This window comes from Triturus cristatus, chromosome 5_2 (genome assembly GCF_964204655.1).
Source record: "Triturus cristatus chromosome 5_2, aTriCri1.1, whole genome shotgun sequence".
NCBI classification, from domain to species: Eukaryota; Metazoa; Chordata; class Amphibia; order Caudata; family Salamandridae; genus Triturus; species Triturus cristatus.
This window is the reverse complement of record NC_140588.1, coordinates 759,665,909-759,692,156: the sequence shown is the minus strand read 5'-3', so window position 1 is coordinate 759,692,156 and position 26,248 is coordinate 759,665,909. Positions and strand designations below refer to the sequence as shown.

The following is a 26,248-nucleotide window of genomic DNA, read 5'->3' as shown; positions in this document are numbered from 1 at the left end:
AAGTTAAGAACTCAAGCTATGATTCAGTTTCCACAAATCGTTTAGCATTATTTGCACCATTTAATTAAGTGTTTTGATAGCCTTTCCTTGCTGGACTACGCTTTATTTATTCTTATAATTTCAACAGTAAGACTAGTTTTTCACAATGACAAAATCAATTTCCTTAAACTTTATTCACAATCAATCTAGTTAAAGTGCTTTGGCCTATAACAACCCATGTTCGTTTCACTGGAAAAGCCTTTGGATTAGAGCACAAAGGATTAGCAGCCAGAATGTAATGCGCGGAAACCAAACCGTGAAATGAAATCAATACAGAAATAAATCAGAATGATAAAATTATGTTTGTGTAACAAATTCATGCATTCCCGCAATTAACATTTGGAACACAGGTAGTGAGAAACAGAGGCTAGGCGACAGCAAAAAGAAATATGCCGTCAAATTGGCTAAAGGCCCCTACTCAAACAGTCTATCAGGACCTGTAATGGCAAGGGAGATGTGGTCCACGCTTGCAGACAGCCAAATAATGGTGATCATCAGCCGACTTATGCACTGGCAGGACTATCCCAAGCCTCTGCTAAATTCACCATCAAAGTACTACAACATTTTACTACAATAACACTATACTTACACTGAAACCAGACATGTTTATGTCTATCTTTTCTTGGCCTTCTTTCTGACCTTTTGGTGCAATCTGGTTCAGAAGATGAAAATAGGCTCTTGAGTCCTGCAAAAATCGAAAACAGATTTAATGCAATGCTTCCGAACTTGCCGATTTCGTTTCATCACAGAATGGATTTTAAACCATAGGCTGAGTGTGTGCTGCGCAGAGCGCTTTGTAAGCCTGCATTAAATCTCGCTGCAATGCAACAGCTGTGATGGACAGAGGAAAAAAAGATCCAAAGAAGAAGAAATCCACTACAGTTTAAAGCACCTGCATACCTACTTACTACGAATACAGCTTATTCTCGGTGGGTGGTGGAAGGGGAGCTGATGAGCAGTTTCAAGTTGAGATCAAGGACTTCCCAATGATTTTAAATGGAAAACAAAGTGGGCAATTCAGTAGTCTACTGTAGACCACAGATGTACTTAATTTCATGTTTATCTTAAGACACTCTGGTCTTAAACACTGCCCTAAAAGACAGGTAACACTTCTGTTAGCAGTGTTTCAATTACCTATTTGTCACAATAACACACCGCATCCTTTGCAGGCATAAAATGAAGACAGACATTCCCTGGCACCCTTTCTACAGAAAACCTGATAGTCATGAAGACGGGGCACAAATTAGTCAAAATGTACTTGTAACGCCTGTGCTTTAAAAAAAACAAACACTTTTGTGCTACTTTTAAAAAAAAAAAAAATTGTGATCCATCTCGGTGAACACAAAAAAAGTACTCGTGCTATTTTGTAGGCATATGCCTATAAAATGCCACTGCTGCTGCGTTATAGCCCCTTTCTAAAAGTTTTCTGTAGCAATGCTGCACAGCATTGGGGATGCTGTACAGCATTGCTAGAACCTTTTTTTGCAGCAACCCTGAGCTCTACTCTCACACCTGCCCAGGCCCCTTAAGGGCTTGCTGGGTGTATCCCAAAACATTCACTTCCATTTTGTGGGTTGCAGATTACCTATGCCCCAGAAAAGTCCAGGAGGTGGTAAGGAGGCAGACTAATGCGGTCTTTCCTAAAATTTAAAAAGCTATTTTTTTTTACTTTTCTTTTTAATTTAACTGTCTCTGCTTGTGGTTGTTAAAGTTTAAAAATTGTAGTTTTAACCTGCCCACGATTGTATAATTTATCCCCGTTTTGTGTCTTAACTTATGGTTTTTACTGGTCGGTGACTGTCTACATTTAACCTGTGTAATTGTGGGATTTGCAGTCCAAACTGTAGTTTTTCCCTCCCATTCCCTGTGACTACCAGCTTTGCCCTCCAAATTTCTCCTTTGCTCTGTGCTAAGACCTGTATGTTAAGCAGTACACCCCCAGCTCCCATTCTGTGTTAGCATGCGAGTAAAACCAGCCCCTCCTTCCCGCCCCCCCACCAACAGGTATATTCTACATCAGAGGGTACTCTGAGATAACAGTAATCTGCTGTAAACTGTTTAAGCGGTGTTTTAAAGGGGTTATGCAATTCTTTTTTTGGCTAAGAGAGTGAGTAAAGTTTTATACAAACAGTATTGTTAGAGGACAGAGTTTGTTAGGCCCTTACCTGCATAAGTCCAAAGTGTGGATTGAGCCCGTCGGTCTCCTAGGGGATTCAGAATAGAGGAACATCTTCCAACTACCAGGCCAGCAAACCTGGTCTGTGATTGCTGGGACCTTATATCGTCTGCTATTGGTTCTTACATGTGTGCACCGATTGGTGGTTGTATCTGGTGTTACTATTGGATTAGGGTTAGTGTCACTGGTTGGTTATGCGAGGGTTCTGATTAGTTTCAGGGTGTGCGATTCTATCAATGTAGGGTTGGGGCTAGGGTTTGGCTTTTTATTGGAAGTAAGGACTAGGGTTTCCTGTGTGATTGGTTGTTGGGACTAGGGATAGGGATTAGGCCTTCTATTGGAAGTAGCGATTAGGGCTTCTTGTGTGATTGGTTGCTGGAGTAGATGTGGGACTAAGACTAGGGTTAGGCTTGTTATTGGAAGTAGGGACTAGGGTTTCCTGTGTCATTGGTTGCTGGGACTACTGCTAGGGCCTCTATTGGATGTAGAGATTAGGGTTTTTGTACCTGATGGAGTGCTTGGACTAGGGCTAAGATTGGCTGGGAGGTCCTAGTCTCGTATTGGTTCTAGAGAAAAAGCTAGTGTTGTGATTGGATAGGGTTAGGGCTAGGGTTGCCATTGTCTGAAGGGGTCGCCTGGGTACTAGGGCTATAAAAGGCCAAGGCTTAGGGGGTCTCAGCCCGGGGGTCGAGGCCAAGGGCAGAGAGGCCAAGGGCAGGTGCCTGTTTGAGCCTGTTCGAGGCTGGTCAGGACTAGGGCCAGTAATGCTGCCCATTTTCCTATTTAGTAATACCCATCATACACCATCCACAAACAGAGTAACGCGCCCACACCAAATGTACACCACGTACTTACTACAAACCAATGTACCTGCATACACAGCAAAACCACACAAACCACGTCTTTATACCCTTCTATCCCAACTAACACACATTCCCACCATCACCTACAAACAGTACACAACTCTATCCTATACAACTAACCAATGCACTCATCACAAACAACCAAAATCCATAATATACTTAACTACAACCCATCCAGACACAAACTCCCCACTCTAAATACTCCTAACAGACCCCCTTTTATCAACACACCCATACTCAGCCTTCCATCATTTTCCCAACCAACAGACTGCTCTTCTTTCTACCACAATAACACAACACAACACTTGCATGCCACAGCACCACACATTTTAACTCTTGCAACAAACCGGTCTAAAAGAAACAGTCTTAAATCTACTTCATCCCCTCCTACACACAACATACACTCACAAACATCACCACTCCCTTTACCTTACAAATTCCACTCAAAAACAATAGTATACAAACAAATCAATCTGATGAAACAAACATCAGCAACTCTTTTCACTACTACTCAAAAACAAAACATATCACACATCAGCACAACCAAATCTCTGAAACACAACACCTCATAATACAGTCACAAAATACAATCATACACCCACCTTTCAAACTACACAAAGGAACAAACCACAATGCCAAGCTTTCTCTCTTCCACGACACAACACACATACAGCAACTCTCTTCTATCCACCTCTCATCCATTGGACAATTTAGAAGCCTACTACATGACCCACATGCTGCACCACCACCAGTGACTCATACACCTTCCGCCCTAAACATAAGCAAACAATACAAGCAACGTGCCACACACCACAACTTTGCTATTCCGTGTCTACTGCACAACAAGGTTACACCACAAAAACACAGCACACCAACTCGCTCTCAAACACCGTCTCCACCACCTATGCACGCAGACCCATCAAAATGCCTTTTTAGCCTGTTGGATGAGGAACACATCACAGAACAGCTACACGATATCTATACTAAAACAGAGAATACCAGCACTAAAAACACACCTGCTACTAACCCACACAATACTTATCACTTCTACAACACTAAGTCTCACTGTCACCAAAGCACATTCTCTAAACGGTCTACTAATAAATGCTCGATCACTCTCTAAAAACAAACATCACATCTACGACCTTCTCACCGATGCAAAACCAGACATACTATTCATAACTGAATTGTGGTTGGGCGATGATATGGCTCTAGTCCTGTATGAAGCAATTTCTCTAGGCTATCAAACGATCACCGAAAATCGTATAGCCAAAAGGGAGGTGGTCTAGCCGTTGTGTTCAGGCAAACATTACATATCATTAAAGTTGACATTGCCATAAAGAATTGTGAGGCTCTTCTCACAAGATGCAATCCTATACAGTCTTCCTCCTGTAACTTCCTGCTCCTTTACAGACCTCCACCTAGCAAGGAGACATTCCCAGACGCACTTCTAGACACGGTTTCAAACCTGAGAACAATACACTCCAACCTATGCATTCTGGGTGACCTAAACATTTGGTTTGACAAACCCAATATGACCCATCCAAAAACAGTAATTCAATGGCCTAGATGCACTGAACCTGCATCAAATTGTCCACAAACCCACACACATCGCTGGACATATCGTAGATGTCATTTTTGCTAATACCAAACTAGTTACCTTTCAAACTATAACTACGGTCACATGGTCAGACCACCATTTGCTCGCTTTCTAACATAATACTAACTCACCTAACACCACCTTGCGTGCACCCACCTATCGACAGTGGGATATACTCTATTTGGAAGACTTATAAACAAACATCCAGTACAGATCTGGAAACAAATTCTGTTCAAAAACTATGAGTGGCTATAGGAAGCTTTTGATATTCTGATACCACTTAAAACCACACAACAGAACAAAAGAAAACAGGCACCTTGGAGAAATACAGAGATAAAAGACATAAAACTACAAACTAGAAAGCTACACCGTGCCTGGCTGAAAACCAAAAAACAAACGAGACAAACTTCACCTACAGAAAAATAACACATTATACAAGTCAGATATCAAAAAAGCAAAGAAAAGGTACTATTCAGACAGAAATCAAAATGCTAAAGGTGAAAATAAAGAAATGTATAAAATACTCAAAGAATTTCGTAAACCGAACTGGCTAGAAGGAACTCATCCCGTTACCCAAGATTTCACAGACAAAGAGGCAAATCATTACACGGACTAAACAGACACGTTAGATTCGTACTTAAAACAGACACAAAGCACCTGCAATAACCCTTTTACAAAACAATCCAAGAATACTCTTACTCAGCATCTCCGTTCCTTCCAACACATTTCACACAATGAATTTATGGAGGACCTGGTCAAAGCAAGCAGGTCTACCGGCAGCCCTTCTAACCCGTGTCCACGGTAAACTTTGAAGACAATTCTTCTAACAACCTCTGCTGCCAATCCAGTAAGAAGAATCAATGATTCCTTAACTACCGGAATATTTCCATAAGAACTCAAAAAGTCATACATGCGTCCTTTACTGAAGAAAACAAACTTGGACCTGCTGAACCCTGACAACTACAGACCCATTAGAAATAGACCTTTCCTGGGCAAACTGATAGAAAGAGCAGCGTTCGCCCAGATGTCACAATTCATTGAAGACAATACCATACTTTCAGACATCCAAACGGCATTCCATCCAGGAAGAGACACAGAATCTGCCCTCCTTGCCATCTAGGATGACCTGAAGAATACAGTTGACCGCAACAGGGTTGCTGCGCTACTGCTCTTGGACCTCTCGGCTGCCTTTGACATGGTTGAACATGACACTCTGGTACAACGACTCTACGAAGCCGTCAGAGGGGACTGCTTTAGACTGGATCACGTCCTACCTTCAAAACAGAACTGTCATCCATACACCACCTTTCTCGTCCAAACCGTACTACACAAAACCTGGGGTCCCTCAAGGCTCAATCATCTCACCCATGCTTTTCAACATCTACATGAAGACTTCACCGGTACTGATCAATTAATTTCACCTCATGTGCTACAACTAGGCAGATGACACGCAAATACTTCTTCAACTGGAATGCCTCAAAGACATTGGAAACTCGCCAATTTTCAGTTTTCTCAGAGCCGTGGACGAAAGGATGACGTTGAGCCATCTCAAATTGAATGCTCCCAAAACGGAAATACTCACGTGTGGCGATTGGAAACATTTTTTTCTTTTTTGTAAACAGACTTTTTAATTTTCATGAAAATACACATTCAACCACGCCGCCCACTGACTGGGCAACAGCGAATGGCGATTGGAAACATTATGACCCACTTGCCGCCTGGCCTGATGAACTGGGATCACGTCTAAAGTATCGAAGTAAGTAAGAAACCTCGGAATGGCCATGGATATTAGCTGTCGATGAATGCCCAAATGGACAAACTTGCAAGATCAAGCTTTGTTACTATATAAACTCTGCCACGAATCTTCCCCCATTTGGAATTTCTACACAAGGTCGAAGCTACCATCTCCCTTGTTCTGTCCAAACTAGATTACGCCAATAGCCTCTACCACGGATCACCTTTAATGACTATGAAAAGACTACAACAGAACTCTGCTGCCAGACTACTCTTGCATATCAAACCGCGAGACCACATCTCCCCTGCCTTGAAAGCCCTGCATTGGTTACCGGTTGCCAGAAGATTCACATTCAAATTGCTTTAGGTCACCCACAAAGGGATACATGGAATGGGACCACACTTCATCAGGAATAAAATCACCAAACACATTCATCATAGGAACCTTCGCTCTAGAGTGGCACCTCGCCTCAAAATCCCAAGATACAAGAAAAAAACACATGGGTGGAACATCCTTCGCTGTCCAAGCAGTTACAATATGGAACTCTTTACCCCCAACATAAGATCCACCTTATCTTCAAAAAACTACTCAAGAATTGGCTCTTCCCCACATAAGCACCATACGCAAACAGAAACATACAGCATATCCCGGTGTATATAAGCATTTTTGTGTGCTACAGATATGTACTTATACATGTGTATTGCTTTGTATAAACAAGTCTAATAATTATGTTAAAAAAAAATTAACATACATTTTTGAGTAAAACACTTGAAAACCAGTTTATTGAATGAATCTTTAATCTACTTATACTTATTTCCTTTATGCATCTATAAACCTTCCATATACTTGGATCTATGTATTTATTATTTTCCTCAACAAAAAAAATGTACTACCCTATTTCTCTCCCTATCCCTCTATCAATCTCTTTAATCTACATATACTTCCTTCCTTTTTGCATCTATAAATGTTCCATGTACTTCTGGATCTCTATATGTATTACTTTCTTCTAATTCAGCATATCTAATGCAATACCCTATACCTCTCAATATATCTTCTACCTCAACTCCGACTCATCTCCAACATCTTTCTACTACTCTTCCCAAATCCACTACCCTATTCCTCACCCTATACCACTATCAATATATCATCTACATCCACACTCTCATTCATCTCAAACCCCATACCACTTATGACCCCCAAAATAGCCCTTTCTAGGCTCTCCCCTACTCTACCCCTCCTTGCACCATCCGACACCTTTTTTACTATACTGATTCCCCAAAACCAGCTTTTCTAAACTCTTTCCTCTGACTCTTCCCCTCCACATCCATTTTTACTCATCTCAAGCGTCCCACTACTGCTATGACGTCAAAAAAAAAAAAGAAAAAAAAAAGAAAATCTCTAAATCCTTCACCCTTCTATCCCCCCCACTATCCTTTTCAGTCAAAATAACAGACTAACAGGTCCACTTATCAAATTTCATATTTCACTATACTAATTCACCACTAATCCTTTATGGGTTCTGAGTAGCATGCTACTCGCTGAAAAAAAGCGTTTCAACACCTCTTTAGGGGTATAGCAAGCACTATATAAATGTAACCCTTTTTCCCTCTATCCCTCCGCTATCCTTCTCAATCCAAATAACTGACTAATATCCACCACTCAAATTACTTTATTACACCATACTAATTCACCACTAATCCTTTATGGGTTCCCGAGTAGCGTGCTACTCGCTGAAAAAGTGCTTCAACACCCCATCAGGGGTAACAAGTGCTATAAAAATGCAAACCTTTTTTCCTCCTCTATCCCTCCGCTATCCTTCTCAATCCAAATAACTGATTAACATCCACCACTAAATTACTTTCATATTTCACTATAATAATTCACCACTAATCCTTATGGGTTCCGGAGTAGCGTGCTACTCGCCGAAAAAGCGCTTCAACGCCTCGTCAGGGGTAGTAAGCGCTATATAAATGCAATTACAATACAATAGGCAAAGCCATTAAGGCCCAAAGGCGAGGCCTATTGGCTTTGACAATGGATGTTAAAAGTACTGCTTACATCTGTCACTAGTTCACAACAGCAACCCAGCTTTTGGATGGATATAACAAGCATGCAATCCAACTTGAAACAGAGGATTTTGGTGTGATCGACATACAATAAAGCTAAGATCCTGCATACATTAGGGGCGGGTGCAATGTTAACTTCCAGGAATTTTGGTCACTCCGCGTTACTCTTTAACACAGAGTTTTGGCCAAATTTCATGTTGTGCAGCGTAGTGGATTTTTTCCCCCCACAAGGATGCAGAAAACGCAAGCGAGATTTTGTGTCCCGAAACAAACTTTTCTAACGAGGGCAGTCGCAGTTAGAGGGCTGCCACCAGAGTATATTTGCTGCTGCTTGAGTGGATTTTTTTGCTAGAGCAGCAGCAAAATCAACTTACATGGAGCAATTCAATGCATGGTGCTGTTCGCACCGATGTTTCAGTGCTCCTTCCGCTACCGGCGCCAAATTGCAGCTCGGGTAGCGCAAGATGCATATTATTGCCAGGTGGCTGAACTTTGCTGAATCTTGTGGAATTTTTATGTAACTCTGCGAAATTCTGAAGTGAAACTCAGCAAATTACGCCCACCCATCGTGTACATGAGGAATAGCAAAGGAGGAATCCGGAACTTAAAAGGAAGAAGTAAAACAATAGTATCTGGCTCTCCAGTTTGCCATTAAAGGCTGATATATTTATGTATGAATGAAAGTGGACAACAAAATTAGTACTGACCAGAAGAGTATAAATCAACCCAACATACACTTTGTCAAGGTGTTGGCTCCTTCAGCTTGAGACAACAATTGCAGGTTACATGTAGTGTCCTTTCCTTTGTCAATGTGTGCAATAGACTTATTTTAAACTCTATTAAGCCTAGTCTTTGTGTTTTATGGCTACAGAAATCTGACCAATTCGGATTCTGTTCTCTCTCATGTTTACGGTCTCACACTTCCCCACACATACTCTTACGTGCTCTGCCACACTCTGCGAACTCTGTTTTGTTCTAGAGTAAAACAGTAGTTTACTTTTCACAATAAGCAGTGAGCACTGCAAGAGACACCATAATAAGGAGAGTTCTAGGGTAAAAGGATCTTCCAAATGTGGGAGTAATCACTGAAGTGAGTGTGGAGGTACCCTAAACAATGGTGGGTCATCCAACAAAGATTTTCTGCCGTTAGAGAAGTACATTGGATGGTAAAAACCGAAAACTAAAATATGTTCTGCAGTTCATAAGACAGCAGAAGAATAGTCACTGCTTTGTTTTGCAGTTGGTGTGCCAGTGTTTCCAAGCTTAAACTGAATAAGTAAAAGATAAGACACCATGAAAATGACCTCAGTCTTAAATGTACATAAGAAAATTGGCTGCTAAATACTACCATGGAACTTAGTGCTGGCAGGAAAAATGTATTCGGTTTTTGATACTAAGGTGTTTACGATACTTTTTTAAGCATCGCTTCTTAAAAGACTGTTTTGGAATCCTCCCCAACAGGTGACAGAATCCACAATTATGTGAACAGAAGGTACTGATCGGCTTCTAACTAGTTATACACTTTACAGAAGTGTATCATCTTTCGAATGACTTTTTAATCCTGCATTTTAGCATCCCTCTATTTACCAAAGTCTTCACTATAAATGTTTGTCAACCTATTCACCTACAGTTACTAGCAAAGGTCTTCCTCTTCATAACGCAGAAGCACAAAAGCTGATGCAGTTCAACTTTTGGGGTAGGATTGAAAAATAGCATCCATTTTGATGAGGTGCTCTTGTTTGATGGATCATTATAAGTGGTAATCTGAACTTTACTGGCACTCAACCTTGCCCGAAGACCAGGTCACGCAATTCCTACTAAGCTTTTCCATTTCCAGTTGATACCTTCTTATTTAAGGGAAAACCACCACTGGCAGCAGAAAGGTAAAATGGTCGAAGATTATTTCGTTTGCGTTTAAAGGTTTTGCAAAGAACAGCTTTTCACATTTGAATTAGTTAGTACTATTTTCTACACTGTAGGTAACTTGGGGTAATTACATTTGTGTTTGATCTTTCAGCAAGGCTTTTTATTTGATCACTAATTGGCAACATTGCAAATTCACAAGGATCCCTATTTACAGGTGAGAATCCACAGCAGGACTACTAAACATTACATGTTTAATCATGCAAGACATGGTGGAGTGACAGGTACCACAGGAAAGTGCGATGGAACACTGGACATGAGACCGTAACAGTACTCAGATGGCAGGTGGTCCAAAGTCACGTTTGACAATGTTAAGAGCAAAACACAATAAGTCCAAGGGCATCATTTGTTTTTGGTTAAAATGCCAGGCTGAAAGTGGCACACGACATGGCCATTTGGCAGCAACAACGATTTATATTATTGTAGCACTACTTTGGTGTATACATGCAAAGACCTCAGAAAATCATCTGGATAGCATGCAGAAAGATTATGGACCTAGGTGTTTACACATTTATGGATCCCACTTATATTTTGGTGCATATTGGGGATTTAAAAGTTCAACAAGGTACCATATTGTGAGCACTAGTGCTCACGCCTATGAATTTTACATTAAGGAGAAATTAGGCCTCTTTGATGCACAAGCTTTTTTTTTTTACTAATATTTGATTTTTAAATCTTAAGCAATTAATAGTACTGTAAACCAAGCAGAGTTCTGAGAGAGTGGCAGAGAATGTTAGAATATGTGTAGGGAAGCGCAAGAGGCCGTACACATGAAAGAGAACAATCTGAATGGGTCAGATTACTATAGCCATAAAACACAGAGAGACTAGGCTTAATACAGTTTAGAATAAGTCTACTGAACACATTGCCAATGGAAAGGACACTACATATATATGTAACCTACAATTGTTCACCATTAAATGACATATGAATGTTGAATACACACTGAAATAAAAGATATATGTTTTGTAAACATTGAAAATCACAGCTGTTGAGTTTTTTTGGGATGAGCAGCTGTATACAAAATAAACAGATTTTCATAAATAAGGAAACCAATGGAAAACAATCATCAAAAACTGAAAACAGGAAAATTCTAGGTATAGTTCAGTATGTAAAATCTTTAACTCTTAAGCAATTTCCCATATAATTTAAGCATGGACTGTGTTCTGGCACCATCACAATCCGTCAAGGAAGAAATCACTAAGGTTCCAGAAACACTGAAGCATGGTCCAGGATTACTTCTCTCCAAAAATATCCAGTATAGATAAGGGCTTTATTGTGATGGAACTAGGCTAACAATGTAGAAATTGTTGAAGATCCTTTAATGCTAACAGCCTGTCAGAGCGGGATTCCCTCTTGGCAGACAGAAGTCCAACTGAGAAGCACAGAACCTTCGTTCCGGGCACAGATGTTAGAACACAGGTTACTACAGAAGTCCAACCATTGCCTTAAAGGCATAATACATACCTCTCCTTTCTATACCAAACAAATAAAAAACAGAATACAATATATATATATATATATATATATATATATATATATATATATATATATATATATATATATATATATATATATATAAATATAAAAAAACTAACAATCCCAAGAAAATTAAGTTAAAAAACACAACATATCCGATGATGCTCTCAATGAGGTACAAAGTTAACCTTGTACATAATGCATAAACAAGTACGATGGTGGTCTACGATGTCTCTGCACACAATTAATTACCCCAGTTCTATTTTCTACTCCTTAACATACCCCCAAGCCCAAATGTCCATCTCCTCTTCCACCACCTCTCCACCATTTCTCCATCATTGACATTTCTCACCAATTCACTGTACTCATCAATATAAAACCGCTCACTCCTTAAACGTCTTACTTTCACATACCCTTTTTTCTGGAAAAGAGCCACCCACCATCTGTTCCATTTATTGCCATCTTCAAGTTTAAGACCCCAATCATGCACGTCCTTCAACTTGAATGGGCCATGAAACAGACAAATCAACGCCCACTCTTCCGTGTTCCAGAAGACCCAATCACCTACCTCAAGAACCCTCCAGGAAACCCTTTCAGGAGCTAAAGTTTCTTTAATAGTATCTCTCGAAGAACTACTGTTCGCTTTGTTCTCCTCACACTAACACCATTTTCTGTAGTATGATGTGCCCGCACCATCTCATTCACCAATCTCTCCACATCCACCCTCAAAACCAATCTGTATGGCTCCATTAACAAGGCGATTTTCCCTCTCAAGGTGATTAGCCTGTGGAATATACAATACAGTGTGATGATGCTTCATCCAACAACAATCAACAACAGACTTCATGTGATGAGACATAAGATGAGCACTACACTTAATGAGTAAATGAGGAAAAAACTAATTTCTGAACACATCCCTAAAAACAGAAATGGTAGCCTTTGTCATCTCTCACAAACTTGACTACCAACCATCTAGAATGTACATCTACTAAAATCAAATCGAATCTCAACTCACTCCTTAGATTAGTCAAAGGTCCACTAAAGTCCATATATATGGTACTCCATGTGTTTCCAGGATCCACAATGGGACTGTACTCATCCTGTGAACCAGTTTTGAGTCTCTCAACACTTTCTTTGCAAACACAGCAACTCTTAACCCACCTCATGGTATGTTCATCCACACCAGGCCATCAAAAGGTTTATTTTGTTCTCTGCTTGCTCAAAGTCTTATGAGATAATAGGAACATTTTCCTTTTCAACCTTTTGGAGGAACAGATTTGTCATTTCTCGTTACTACATCATGCCCACCTAATAGGAGTTCATCCAAAATTAATGAATGGCCTGACACCAGGAGAAACGGCACTCTCCCTCCGTGCTCCTTTAACTATCACACAGATCACCTCCATCATCATCAAATTTTCCTTCATTCCTTTACTACATTCCTTTGAGGAGAAAGATCCAGTACCACACTACAATATCATCCATCCACGTTAAAGCTCGCTCTTACTCCTTAGCTAACACAGCTTCCTTAACTTAACACTAATCCAAGGGTAAACTAGAGCGGCAATCTGCTTGGGAATGCCTACAACCAGGAATATATTCAACACAATATGGATAGTCTTGCAAACGAGAAGCAAGCTGTGCAGTCTCAAATACCTTTTACCTTCCCCTCCAGTTGTCAAAACCTTTAACAATGGTTCACAGCCAGTGAAGATTCAAATTCAAACACCACAAATATGTCCTGAAATGCTCAACACTCCAGACTGCAGTCAATGCCTCATGCTCTATGATGGAATAATTGCGTTCAGAGTCTGCCAGGGAGCGAGACGCAAACGCTACAGTCTTTTCCACATTACCATGGAGCTGAGAGAATGGCACCCAACCCAGAAGCACTGACAGCCACTGGCAAAACAGTTTAACATTTGTTGGAGTGGAACAATTATTCCTGCGCTGCAAATTTCTATTTTGATCAATTCAAAACGCTCGTTTTCCCCAGTTGAATGTACAACCCTTCCCTCAACATGACTCTCAAACTGTGTATTTGCAGGAAAACTTTTAAAAGATGTGGAGTAGTACTCAAACAGACCCATGAATTAACTTGCTTGTCCTTTATTGTGAGGCAAAGGAGACAATTGAAATGCGTTGAGAAGATCACCTTGAGACCCCATGCCACTTCCAGATATCGTATGGTCCAGATTATCAATGTCCTCTACCAAAAATGTACACTTACGTTTTCGGAAGGTAAGACCTGCTTTAGATAATCTTTTTAAAGCTCGTGTCAAAGTTTTGTTAAGCTTTTTTAATGTCTCCCAAAAACCAATGTGTTTTTCTGGAAGTAAACAACATTTGCTAGCCCCTTGAATAACTCAGACATCATCCTTTGGAAAACATTAGCAGCAGATGAAAATCCAAACAGCATGCTTGTAATTTCAAATGTTCCTTCCATGGCCATAAAAGCAGTGAGGGGATTGGAGTCCTCATGTTAGCGTATTTTATGGTAGGGTCTCAAGAGATCAAGTTTTGAAAAACCTTTCAATAAAACAGTCAACTCCATTTTGGACAACAGGAACTTATCTGTAAACTATGTTCTAGTTTACACTCCACACAACATCAAATGGTCATTCAATTTCTTAGTCATAACAGGTGAAAACCAACTGGAGGCCTCTACTGGCTCAATGCTGGTCAGTTAGACACTTGGCTGGCAAGAGGGAAATACACTCTGACAGGCTGTTGGCATCAAAGGGTTTTCAACAATTTCCACATTGTTAGCCTGGCTCCATCACAACATTTTGGTTTCGAGGATGGGATGAAACCAGGCTAACAATGTGGAAGTTGTTAAAGACTCTTTAATGCCAACAGCTTGTCAGACAGGGATTTCCTCTTGCCAGCCAGGAATCCAACAGAGCCTCAGCCTCAGGCACAAACACTAGAACACAGGTTATTACAGAATGCCAACCCCTGCTTTAAAAGCATAATAGCTTCCTACAAGCACGGGAGCAACATGATATTCATAATGAGAAGCTTATGAAACATTTCATTTATCACCACTTTGGCACATAATTTGAAGATAAGGATGCCTTTACAGTACAAAAAAGTTGGTTAAATATGCAGCAGTAGTGGCCACATTTTGTGGGCCTTTATGCTTTTTTGCTGTGGAAACAATTGCTAATGGTAGGCTAAACCTCTGTGGATGATACTTTACAGTAGAAAGGTAAAGAATGCCAAATAGACTTATCCCTGAGGTTTTACTCAAAGGTTTGGTATGTTAGCATTACAACTATCAAATTGTATGAATCGAATGGCGAGAATGTTTAAGAACAAGAAAATCAATTTCTAAAGGTTTTATACATTCCTTAACAGATACTGTATGAGATTTTTCATCTGGTCCTCCACCGAAGCAAACTGCAGGTGTGATTGGAACCTCCATATGCATACAGTGCCATTAACAAAAAGAACGTAAACCAATTAGGCAATCAAAAGGGTGGTAAAGTAGAGCAATAACTGCAGAACACATAAAACAAAGAATTGATTTCATAGAACGCCGATCCACAGTTTAACAATACCTTGATGTCTGAGGTGAAGTTATTAATTTTGCTTGAGCCTGCGTTGTCCAAGTGGAAGTTTGCCCACCTTAAAAGCAACTCTTCTGGTGACAATTTCATGAGATCTTCCAGAGTCTCTCCCTCTCGCAACAAAGCAGCCAGTGCTGTAAGCAACAAATACCAGAGAAAACCATTTTACTTATCAACTCAATTACAAATGAGACAGAAAACAAACAAAAAGGGTCTCTTCTGCTTTTACACAGTTTAACTGACCTTCATTCCTGCTTATTTCTATATCTGCAAACAGCCCAATTTTAATAATCTGCCAAAGGAGACCGGATACAAGATGAGGTTTGCCAGCCTTGAGGTCCTCTGCTCCAATGTTGACAACATGACACCCAATGGCTGAAGCAGAGTTCAGGGCCAAGTTCAAGTTTTCCTGTGAAAGATCAAGTTACATAAATCTTTAGTGACTTCAAAAAACAGATTACTAGTAAACATTTATCAATGTATAAACGCCTTTACAATAAAACGTTCTCAACTTAAAAGGCATTTATGACGGTACCTGAATTGTAAAAGGGGTTAGTTTTTTCTTGTTGATCGCTCTTTCATCAATTGTGTCAGCAACAGAGAGGTTGATCATTTTACTATCAGAAAGCAAACAATATTAAATTAGTAGAGTAACAACTAAACCGATGTTTTAACATGTGTCCATAGACACATAACCCATAGACTATACTATTATATAAATGAATGGTAAACAAGAAAGCCATGCCAGAATATCTATCTTACCACTTGAATACTGGCTGCACACATTTACAGTACATATAGTCTGTAGACAAACTCATATTTGAAGAAAGCATAATTAACATGATTAAACACTATCTTTATCAAATGACACAAGCCAAACCTATTTTACAGCCATTTAAAGGCAGCCAATGTTGTGCACAGATAGAATGTACGAAGACATTTTGCATTTTATATATCGATTAATATTAGCATTGAAAAGAAAACATTGTACACACTCATTACTTGCTTGAAATAAATTGTAGAGTCAGCGAAACAGACTACCTAAATCAATCACTTAAGTTTAGAGAAAGAATTTTTACTGCAGTATTCCAAAGGAAATTGCGTTACTCCAGAGAAGTGCCCAGTGACCTTCAAAGATGTCCTCTCTTAGCTTGGTACTTTTTTTTTTTTTTTTTTTTTTTACTTTTTGAACAGGCTGGTGAGTAAAACATACATTAATACATGCATTTGCTTACAAAACGAGAGAAGGGAGAGAAAAGAAAAAAAAGAGCCGGCCCAGTAAGCAAAATTAAACACAAAGGGGGAGCAGCACTATTCCATAAATGATCCCCAGTTCTTTTCGTGTTTCATCAAAGACCGAGTCCCCCTGAGATTAGCTAGTGCAGCCTCCATTGAGTAAGTCTCAATTACCAGTGTCCACCAGTCCCAGACTATTTTGGAGGAACTTGGAGGTGAAAACAAGAATTCGCAAAGCCAATAGGTCGCACCTTTATAATGTTAATGCAAAGCCACTGGCACGGTCAATGCTCGTTTGTAAAGAAAGGAAGGCAAGCCAGCAAATATGGCAAATATGTAATGTGTGCTTACTTAACTCAGAGTGACATTATGTAAGGAATCTGTAGCACCCAGAAAGACAATGAAACCTTTGCTTCCAAAGACCAGAAGCTCTTATTATTGACAACATAGCAGGCATTCAAGAATTACCTCAAGGCGATTGTTTCTGTCATAGGGCTGACAGCTTTGCGGTTCTGCTTTTTTCCGTTTCCTGTCTGGTGACTTTCTGCTTTCAAGAGACCACATCAGCCAACTTCTTCCAAGAAAGAATCCGCATGAGGTTCAAAAAAGCATGCTTGCAAGAATACAGTACACAAACTCATTCACACAAAAAGGTACTCATTCACACAAAAAAGCGTGTGTGTATAATGTGTGTGTGTGTGTGTGTTTAAGTGTGAGTGTGTGTGAGTGTCTCGTATCTAAAGAATGTGAAACCGAAGTCCTTCCAAAGTCATCTGGAGCTAGACCAGCAAAACGAAACCAGCTGCTGCTGACCGATGAATCTGCATGACGAGGAAGCCAACCAATAATAAGTAATGCGTGGGCTGTAAGCCCTTTTTAGAATTTTTTTAAAAGGAGCAACAAATCTCAAGTGATAGCACTGTCTCAGGTGAGACTTAAAAATGAATGTGGCACCCATGTTACATCAGGTCTGTAGGATTTTCGCAGTGGCAATTCCTACAGCACTACTGAGGGACATAACCACCACTGAAAGGTTAGCTGGAACAAGACAACAAAACGAGACCACACCTCAAATTATAAAAATGTTACGCTCTCAGACTGCCTCATACGCACTCATTAACTAGTGCACAGGCTTGCCCCCTTGACAAAGATGTTTCGTGGGAGTTGGAGGGAGTGGTGTGCTTCCCTGCATGTTTGGTGATGGAAAAACATCTTTCAGACGTATTAGGAATCCTTTATGGGGAAGTTAGGGACTCCAGAGTCATGCATAATCCTGTACTAAATTATTCTGAACAATCTGGCATGCAGTGCATGAAATGCTTAAAATGTATTCTAATTTACATGGGGAAGCTCCACTGTGGACTAACACTAAAATTAGGATGGGGCTCTCGGTTCTTTTGGTTGGGCAGGTCCACAGCAAGTACAAGTCAAATCAAAGACATACTACTGGAAGGAACTCTGAAACACTTCAAAGATATTCAATCAGGATACGGTATACTGACCATTTGGAGATGGTGGTATCGTCAAATTGCCCTTTGTCTTAAATCTGTTTTGGGACAGTACCATATAATCCCACTACCTCCCCAATAAAGTCATACCTAAATAAGTGGTATCAACATCAAAGGTTGTATCAACGCTGTTGGGACAATCATAGTCACCATTTAACTTCCCCTACATCTTCAGCAACAATGGCAGGACAGTATCACAAGAGCATACAGAGCAGGGGAAGTCACTCCTAGGATATCATGGAGATGGACAGAGGGAAGAAGATTAAAGCTTAGCTTTTTTAATGTTACCTTTTGGTGGCACTGGACGCCACAACTACTACATCTGTTTAATTTAAACCCTAAATCTAGCTGTTGGCAATGTCACCGGAATGGAGGGGTGCCTGGTATTTTAAATGTTCTCTGGTCATGCCCTTTGGTGGCATGCTACTGAATAGATGTGCATGATGAAATTAAATCTGCTTGTGGGTGTAAAATTCCTCTCAAAGCATACATGGTGGTGTTTGACATTTCAGGGATCCTGGGGATGATCTTGCACTGGCGTAGATGGCTTGCAATGGCACCGACAGTGCTCAAGAGGTGTAGTCACAAATGAGGGACATATCGTATAGGGACTTGGACAGTTTGATACATTAATAGTTTTATGGTACTGCCTATATTTCTTCAAATCTTTAGCATTCATTGGAAAAGTGCTGTATGTTAGATTAAAAACGAATTATGGTTTCCTTGCTTATAAATACATTGGTTGGCACCTCAGACTTATTTGTACATTCCAACGTCAGGGTGTTGTATTGACTATTCCATGTCTTTGTGTAATGCTGCTACACAAGTCATTTTTCCTAATATTAAATTTGTTCAGTAATAATTACGCATGAAGGGACCTTGTTTCTTTACTTATACCGCACACATCTTTAAGTAATTGAGCATGGATTTTCCTACGATACGTATATTGATGTAGAGAATTAAAGAAGATATACTTGGATTGCCAAATACTGGGTGCCTTTTAGGTTAAGTCCGCCTTTTGCAATATTGTAAATAATTGCCTTCTCATTTTATTGATACGATTGTACTATGCAGCATTGACATCGCAGTGCATTTGAAGCAGTGTCCTTTATTTGGGGTTGTATCCTAGTTCCATGTATTAATTGCTTTGTTAGCAATAATCCAGGTGTTTTTTTTCCATTAACTTTCATCAGCCAGATGCAAGTTTATTTGCATATGCCACTCTCTAGTTTCTGAACATGGAAATGATTCAAGAATGCGGAGGTATGTTTTAGGCTTTTGCTGTCTAGTGTCTCAAGCACACACTGGAAACTTCCAGCATCTATAACTTCCATCCATTAATAGAGCATACGCATCTGTCCACATGATGTGGAAGTGGTTAAATTAGGTTTAAATTGTGCATCTTTTTAAACGCACTGGGATGAGAACCCTGGTCACAGAGCTTTGCTGCACTAAGCCACGATGTAACCACAACGTAGTGATTTAGTAAACCATTCGCTTTTGAAATCTATGGGGTCTTTTGCTCAATTATTAGGGCACAATAATAGTACATGTTTCAGCGCTAGATCATTTGTTTTTACTGTTAGCTGTCCGGAGGTACACAATCTGATGTAACATCAGCTCTACTAGCACAAGAAAATGCCTAGCACAGCATGCCTGTTTGTATGAAGGAGGCATATACTTTACCTTTGAGCATATGGTTAAATACTACATCTTAGTATAGTACTGTCAATAATTTTAATTAGTTACTGCTAATATCCTTTGCAGATTCATTGGTATATAAAATTGTTGGAACGGAAGCCGCAATTGTATTAACTGGGAAGCCAACCGAAATCGCACTGAGCATTTGCTGAAGTCTGGAACTAGATTGCAATTCAATTGCTTTAGCAACTTTAGTCAAATAGTTGAACAGTGACCTTAGTTGTGCAGCCCTTATTTTTTAGGTCTCGCTGAGCCAGCGAATGCGCTGCTCTGCGAGACATTTAGTAGGTAGGTTTTCAAAGTGCTACCACAATCTTTTCCTGGCCTAGCGCTTGCGTTCACGGGAGCATGCACGCGCGCAGCCGCCATGTGGCTTTCATGGCTCATTAAGCTTTGCTCTCCCAAGCGCCTTGCTCTGCCCCTCCCCCACCGAAATGGAGTGAGAACAGGTATGGAGGTGCTTTGTTTTGGAAAAAAACGGGTCTGTTTTTATGCCAATGCTAGAGCAAATCATTCAAACAATGCATCCATTATCTTCCTTTACGTGGGCTTCATGTCATGCATTACGTTTTTCAAGAAATCTCATTAGGACAATGGCAGCAATGCAAATGATTATTTTCGTTTTTTAACTTAACAGAAGCGGAGCCTCACAAACGCTGTACACAGAATATTATTTTTATATGAAATGAAACGTCGTTGTGGCTGAGCTGAAGAAATGCCAGGATATTCTCCTGAGTTCAGCTGGTCTGTATTCATGGGCAGAGCGCTCACTTCGAGCTCCCGCAGCCCAGGCTTTCATTGGCCTTGCCGCTGGCATGCTTTTTCTCAGCATGGCACAGCACAAGAGGCTCCGTTGGAATATACAAGCAGAAGGGTTGAGATTGGCCAGCCCTCCAGCTGCCTCCCACTACAGAGCCGGCTACAGCCAAAAGGCGGAGTCCGCCACTCACACACAAACCTTTCCAAGTCCTTCGTGCAGTCTGCTCTTCAGTGTTGTAGCGCCTTAAAGCCACCTCTCTCCCTGAGGCACCGGACACTGTAGCATCTCCGAGAATACTCCCGATTCTCTGGTTCAACATCCCTGACTGGCAGCACATTTTTGTGCACCTTATGCATCAGGGGTCTTCCCCATGTACCCCACTACCTTATAACTGCATTTATGTATTAATTTTAGGAGAGAGATATGGCATTAGTGATAATGCACCATTAAACTTGCAACATGAAAAGAAGATCAGGAATAATAATATTAATTAAAAAACACAAGGCAGACACGCCAAAAAGTGGCGGATCGTGTTAAAAATCGACAATACAACCCCAATTAAAAAAAAAAAACGATTGAACATACAACACAATGCGCAGAGGTCTACATAACACTACCAGCTGCGCAGATGGGACAGAGGTGACCTGCTCTGCAAAGTACATCCGGGGACAGGAGCAAGAAGCTCATGGTCCCAGGCTCGAAAAACAAAGGCACAAATGGTTGGGCTGATTATTTAAGAATGAGTTGTTCTGTTATTAGATAGCAGAGCAGTGTTATTACTTTTGTTTATAGACCACAATTCAACTAGTGGCGTCAGTGCATAGAAGTGAGCAGATATACCCATACAGAGATACCTTTCTCACAGCACAGCCTGCAAGCTTGGTATTGGGCCGAAGACTTTTTTTCCCCGTGAACTCTGTGCTCACTGAAAAAAAGCAGTACTGTATACATGGATATTTCCGATTACTTGGGGCAAATGTCATCATAGAAGATGTACAAAACATCATCTTAGAGGATAGATGGGGTGGGCAAAACTCTGCATAATTTCGCACATACAAAAAAATAAGCATTGGCATAGCCAATAGGTCTCGCTTTTGGGACCTTATAAGTATTTAGTTATGCAGCACAATATCCTTGGTGCAACAACATTCACTTTTGCATGGTTAAATACTTATAAGGTCCCAAAGGCGAGACCTATTGGCTATGCCAATGCTTGTTTAGAGTGGCCATGGATTTCACTTACATTGTGACTGAACTACTCTTCAATTTGCCCAGTGGCACTTTATAACTTGGTGCAATATATGAATTAATAGCTTTCACATTTTGAAAAATAATCGCTATGCACTTTTTATGCTTGTGATTTTGATGAAGTAATATATTTGAGAACGTTATTGCCCTCAATTGATTGCTGCATAGCTATAATATGCGGATAGTGGTTTTGTTTATTTCTTGTTCCCCTATGCCAGCTGCTGATTAATCTGGAGTCCTTTGATAACCTGATGTTTACATTTTTTTTGAAGGCGTTTATGAAATAAATGGCAGCTAGGTTGGCAAATAGGAATGTTCTCGATCTTTGGTAGAATACTTTAAAATGTTAATGTATTTCTATGTAACCTGAGGTTGCAGTGTTGTCTGAAGAGGACTCTCATGGCAAAGGATCAAAATAGATAACACTGGACTTCAGGAGGGGTGCAGCATGATAAATGGATAACAGTGTCTAATTATTCTTAGTTCAAATCACTACATGAGAGATGGTGGATGGAGGTGGAATGAGCTCTTAGTTAAACAAGGAATGTTGCTGCTGTTTAAATGTGCTCATTTTGTATTGCATTTAATCTTGATTTTGACTGAGATATAGGTATTAGAAAAGGGGGCGATTCATTCAAGGCATGCCAGATCAATCCAAATGCTTCCCAGGCCAATGTCCAGAAAAGCATCAATTTCTATTTTTAAGGATAGAGTCGGAGTGCATTTAAGGTTCTTTCTGCAGGTCTCATCGTGTAGGTGGTTAACAATGTGTTGTTGACTGCTACAATAGATTATTAGTAATACAGAAACCATCTGGTCAGCAGGTTAACTAATGAGTGTTGCAATGGAGTTGGAGAGCTAAGCATTCTTGTTTATGTATGTTCAAGCATGTAAACCCAGTTTAAATTCTTTAATACCAACTCTTTCATTTCACTCATCTTTCACTAACTGGCACTGAAGACCTCACAGTCATCCTGCAGAGGTATAGGGGATAAGGGAGCAATGTGTGGGGACCTAATAGGCCTTTAACAGGGTTTAATGACCTGATAAAATGTTACTGGTGAATACTTTTCTTCTCTCCTGGCTTCATTTAGGATGCTACTGTGTTACTGATTTAGGCCCGAGGACAGATAAGTCATTCCCTGCTTACAGTGAAGCACTCAGCATTTCATACCTCACCAAACAGGAAGGCAGGGACCGCATACTAGGCTATCCCGCATCCATCTATACTTCTTGCTGTTTCAGCCAATTCCAGTTGTGAAAAAGCTTCAGTCCAATAAAACATTGTACTCGTACTTTATTTTTCTCTATGCAAATTGATTAGATAATAGGAACCACTGATGTAAGATGCATCATTCCATCAATCAGCTATTCACCATTAGAAGGCTCAAATATTTAACATAGGGCTTTTTTATTTAACAGACGTTTACCCTTGACAAAGAACTGTGTTTCAAGATAAACTGTCATGAAGATAAATAACAGAGGAAGGAATATCTCAAATGTTACCAAGGAAGGAAAGTGACAAAGGTGAATAACTTCAGTAGTTTATAGAGATAAGGGGCAAGAAGGTCCCAATCCCTTACTGGCCGGAAAATGAGCATAGATTCTCTTTTTTTGGTTCATGCCCTAGATGGGGGAAAAACCCCTAACCCCCTAATGTGAGCAAGGTTCAACAAGTGTCTGGGCAAGATTAGTTTCATCTGTTTTTTCTGGAAGAAATTCCAATCACGCACTGGTTTTTGACACTATCCATAAGAGTGAGTGAAAGAAAACAGCCAACACGTGTTTCACCCCTTTACATGGCCATCCGGCCTGGGGCTTCCTCAGGGGGGGTAAAATACTCGGAATGTCAGTCAACGTCGTTTTTGATAAAAGTCCTAGGAATCTTTAAGTCACGGGCATAATGCGGGTTCGGGTTGTGGCAGTCAGCTGGAGTCGGACGTTGACTGACATTCCGAGTATTTTACCCGCCCGGAGGAATCCCCAGGCTGGATGGCCATGTAAAGGGGTGAAACATGTGTTGGCTGTTTTCTTTCACTCACTCTTATGGATAGAGTGTTAATATTATTATAATCACATTACAAAAAACCAGTGCGAGACTGGAATTTCTTCCAGAAAAAAACAGATGAAACGAATCTAGCCCAATACCTTCAGTAGGACTACAAGCAAATAATTAAATTTGTTCTTAATATCCCTGCAGTCTCTTGCTCACATTCTTCATAAAACATCTTCTGGCCGAGGGGGCGGATGTAGACGGGCCCGCTGCCCACATCCATGAAAACAAGTTTAGACCTCTTTGGGCCTAGTGGCAGGAACGCCAAGGGAGACCCGTGGTGAGTGCCCCCTCCTGGATGACTGCTTGGGATCCTACCCCTCTCCTTTTTGGTTTCCCCGAAAGACGGCTTTCCCTTGCCCCTCGCTGCGCTAGATTGGATCTTCGCTGCAGTGCATACCGGGCTTGGCGCTGCCACCCACTGCTGCTGACAGATACCAGCGGGCCAGAGATTATCACATCACAATACCAGTGCGGAAACTGGGGAGGCCCTCTCGGACTGTGAGGGCCGCATGGTGGCGACATTACCATATACATAAACTCCTGAACACGTCGTGGGGCCCAGAGCAACAGCGCATCTGGTACTCTCTGGGTGTTGGAGGCGAGGGGGATTTGTGTAGGGCCCTGCATGTGTGCTCCTGGACTAATAGCCTGAGCGTGGTAAACTAGGATTGGCACGTGCCTCATTAAAGGGACATGTGGAGGCTAGTCCCCGAACCGCGGAGGCAACCAGACCAGGCTCTAGTGCGGCTTCTGGTTGGGGGTTGGCTGAGGCTAGTAGACCCTCTTCCATAAGATTTCTTTTCACCCCTTTACCGAGAGAAATACATGTTTTGCTGACAGAGTAACGGCGGGGGCTACTCCTGATCACAGACTGCTCGTGCCGCCCTGTAGTACCCCGTTTTGGGGGTCTGGCAGGTCATGTGCTTCTGAAGGACCTGAATAAAACGCTGAGAGGGGCAGGGGAAGTACTGCACCACCATGACCAAGGATAAGCTCTCGGGTGCGATGGCACCATTGACAAATTCACAAGTGCTGGAGCTGCGGTCTTTGAATCAGCGGGAACTTCAGGATCCATTCCTGACAATGACGCCTTATTAGCTGCTTTCACACAGTCACGAGATATGTTGGATGCTAAAATAGGCGCAGTAAGCTTTACGGTTAGCGTTCTGCATCAGGATCTTCGGAAGGCAGTCGAATGTATCCCTGATGCGGAGACACGGGTGTCAGGTGTAAAAGATTCTGTGGTGTCTCCTCAGCAGAGGTTTAATGTACTCATGAATGTGACCAAGGAATTAGCTGCGTGGGTGCCATATCCCCAAGTATTTGATAGTGTCAGTACACCATTCTAGGGGATAGTCCAGATCGAATTGTGGTGTGCAGTCCATGAGAGGCAAGATGATCGATTTAGACCTATTTATTCCCAATCCCGAAAACCACTCAAACCGAATATATTCCCTGATGAGCGTCGCCAGGTGCATAGCGGCGTCACGAACGTACAGCACCATGTCGTCCGCATAAATAGAGACTGCGAGAGGGCGTTGGAGAAAACGTAATGCGGCCTGAGCATAGCGCTGCCGCAGGATACAAGCCAGTGGCTCAAGTACAAGTGTAAAGAGCAAGGGTGAAAGTGGACATCCCTGCCTTGTGCGGCGCTGTATGGGAAACTCCTCAGTTAAATCAATGAGGACATTGTTCCATGTTGGCGGTGAAACAAAATTAATGATCACCTGCTCAACAAAAAAGCGAAGGAGAGAGAAAGAGTGTAGAGGGGGAGGGGAGGTGAAAAGAGGCAGAGAGAACTATCTCCAATGTCAAGGATCCAATCCCGAAGGGGAGGACTCAATGTAGCCTCTTGTTGGCCCTCACACACCCCGAAGGATGTCTTGCTTCATCATTGGGCTTGTTGTTGCTCCTCGTCAGGCCGGCGCTGCAATGCCCAACGGTCCCCCAAAGGGTCTCTTTATCGGAGGTCTTTTAAAGAGAAAAGCCGATATGTGAGTGCGAGTGTGTGGGCTTAAAAAATGGCGATGGATCCAAAAGGAAGGTGATTGCGTGCGTGCAAAGTGTGTGAATAAAAATGCCTAGGGGTGTCCAAAAAGCGCTACTTTAATGTTATGGGCCCCTGGCAAATTAAAAAGACCGGTAGGTCAAGGAGTCACTATTGAGCGCAAGGTGCTAGTGCGACTTATAAAAAGGTCGACATGTTTCACGCCAAATTAGCCCGGGAGGGTCAGTGGCGTTTCTTCAGGACCTAGCTGTGTGGGAGGAAGTGCACGGTGAAGACGG

At 41.2% G+C, this 26,248-nt stretch overlaps 1 protein-coding gene across 1 annotated transcript in view; it reads right to left on the bottom strand.

Moving 5' to 3' along the window:
- The window catches only part of LOC146829232 (plastin-3), a 409,189-nt gene that overhangs the window by 118,435 nt on the left and 264,506 nt on the right, over window positions 1–26,248 (bottom strand). Inside the window, exons 6-9 of the mRNA XM_085607861.1 lie at window positions 15,989–16,070; window positions 15,697–15,862; window positions 15,445–15,587; window positions 629–724 (exon numbers count right to left, since the gene is read on the bottom strand). Of these exons, the coding sequence (XP_085463987.1) occupies window positions 629–724; window positions 15,445–15,587; window positions 15,697–15,862; window positions 15,989–16,070 (487 nt within the window). The remainder of the gene's footprint in view (window positions 1–628; window positions 725–15,444; window positions 15,588–15,696; window positions 15,863–15,988; window positions 16,071–26,248) is intronic.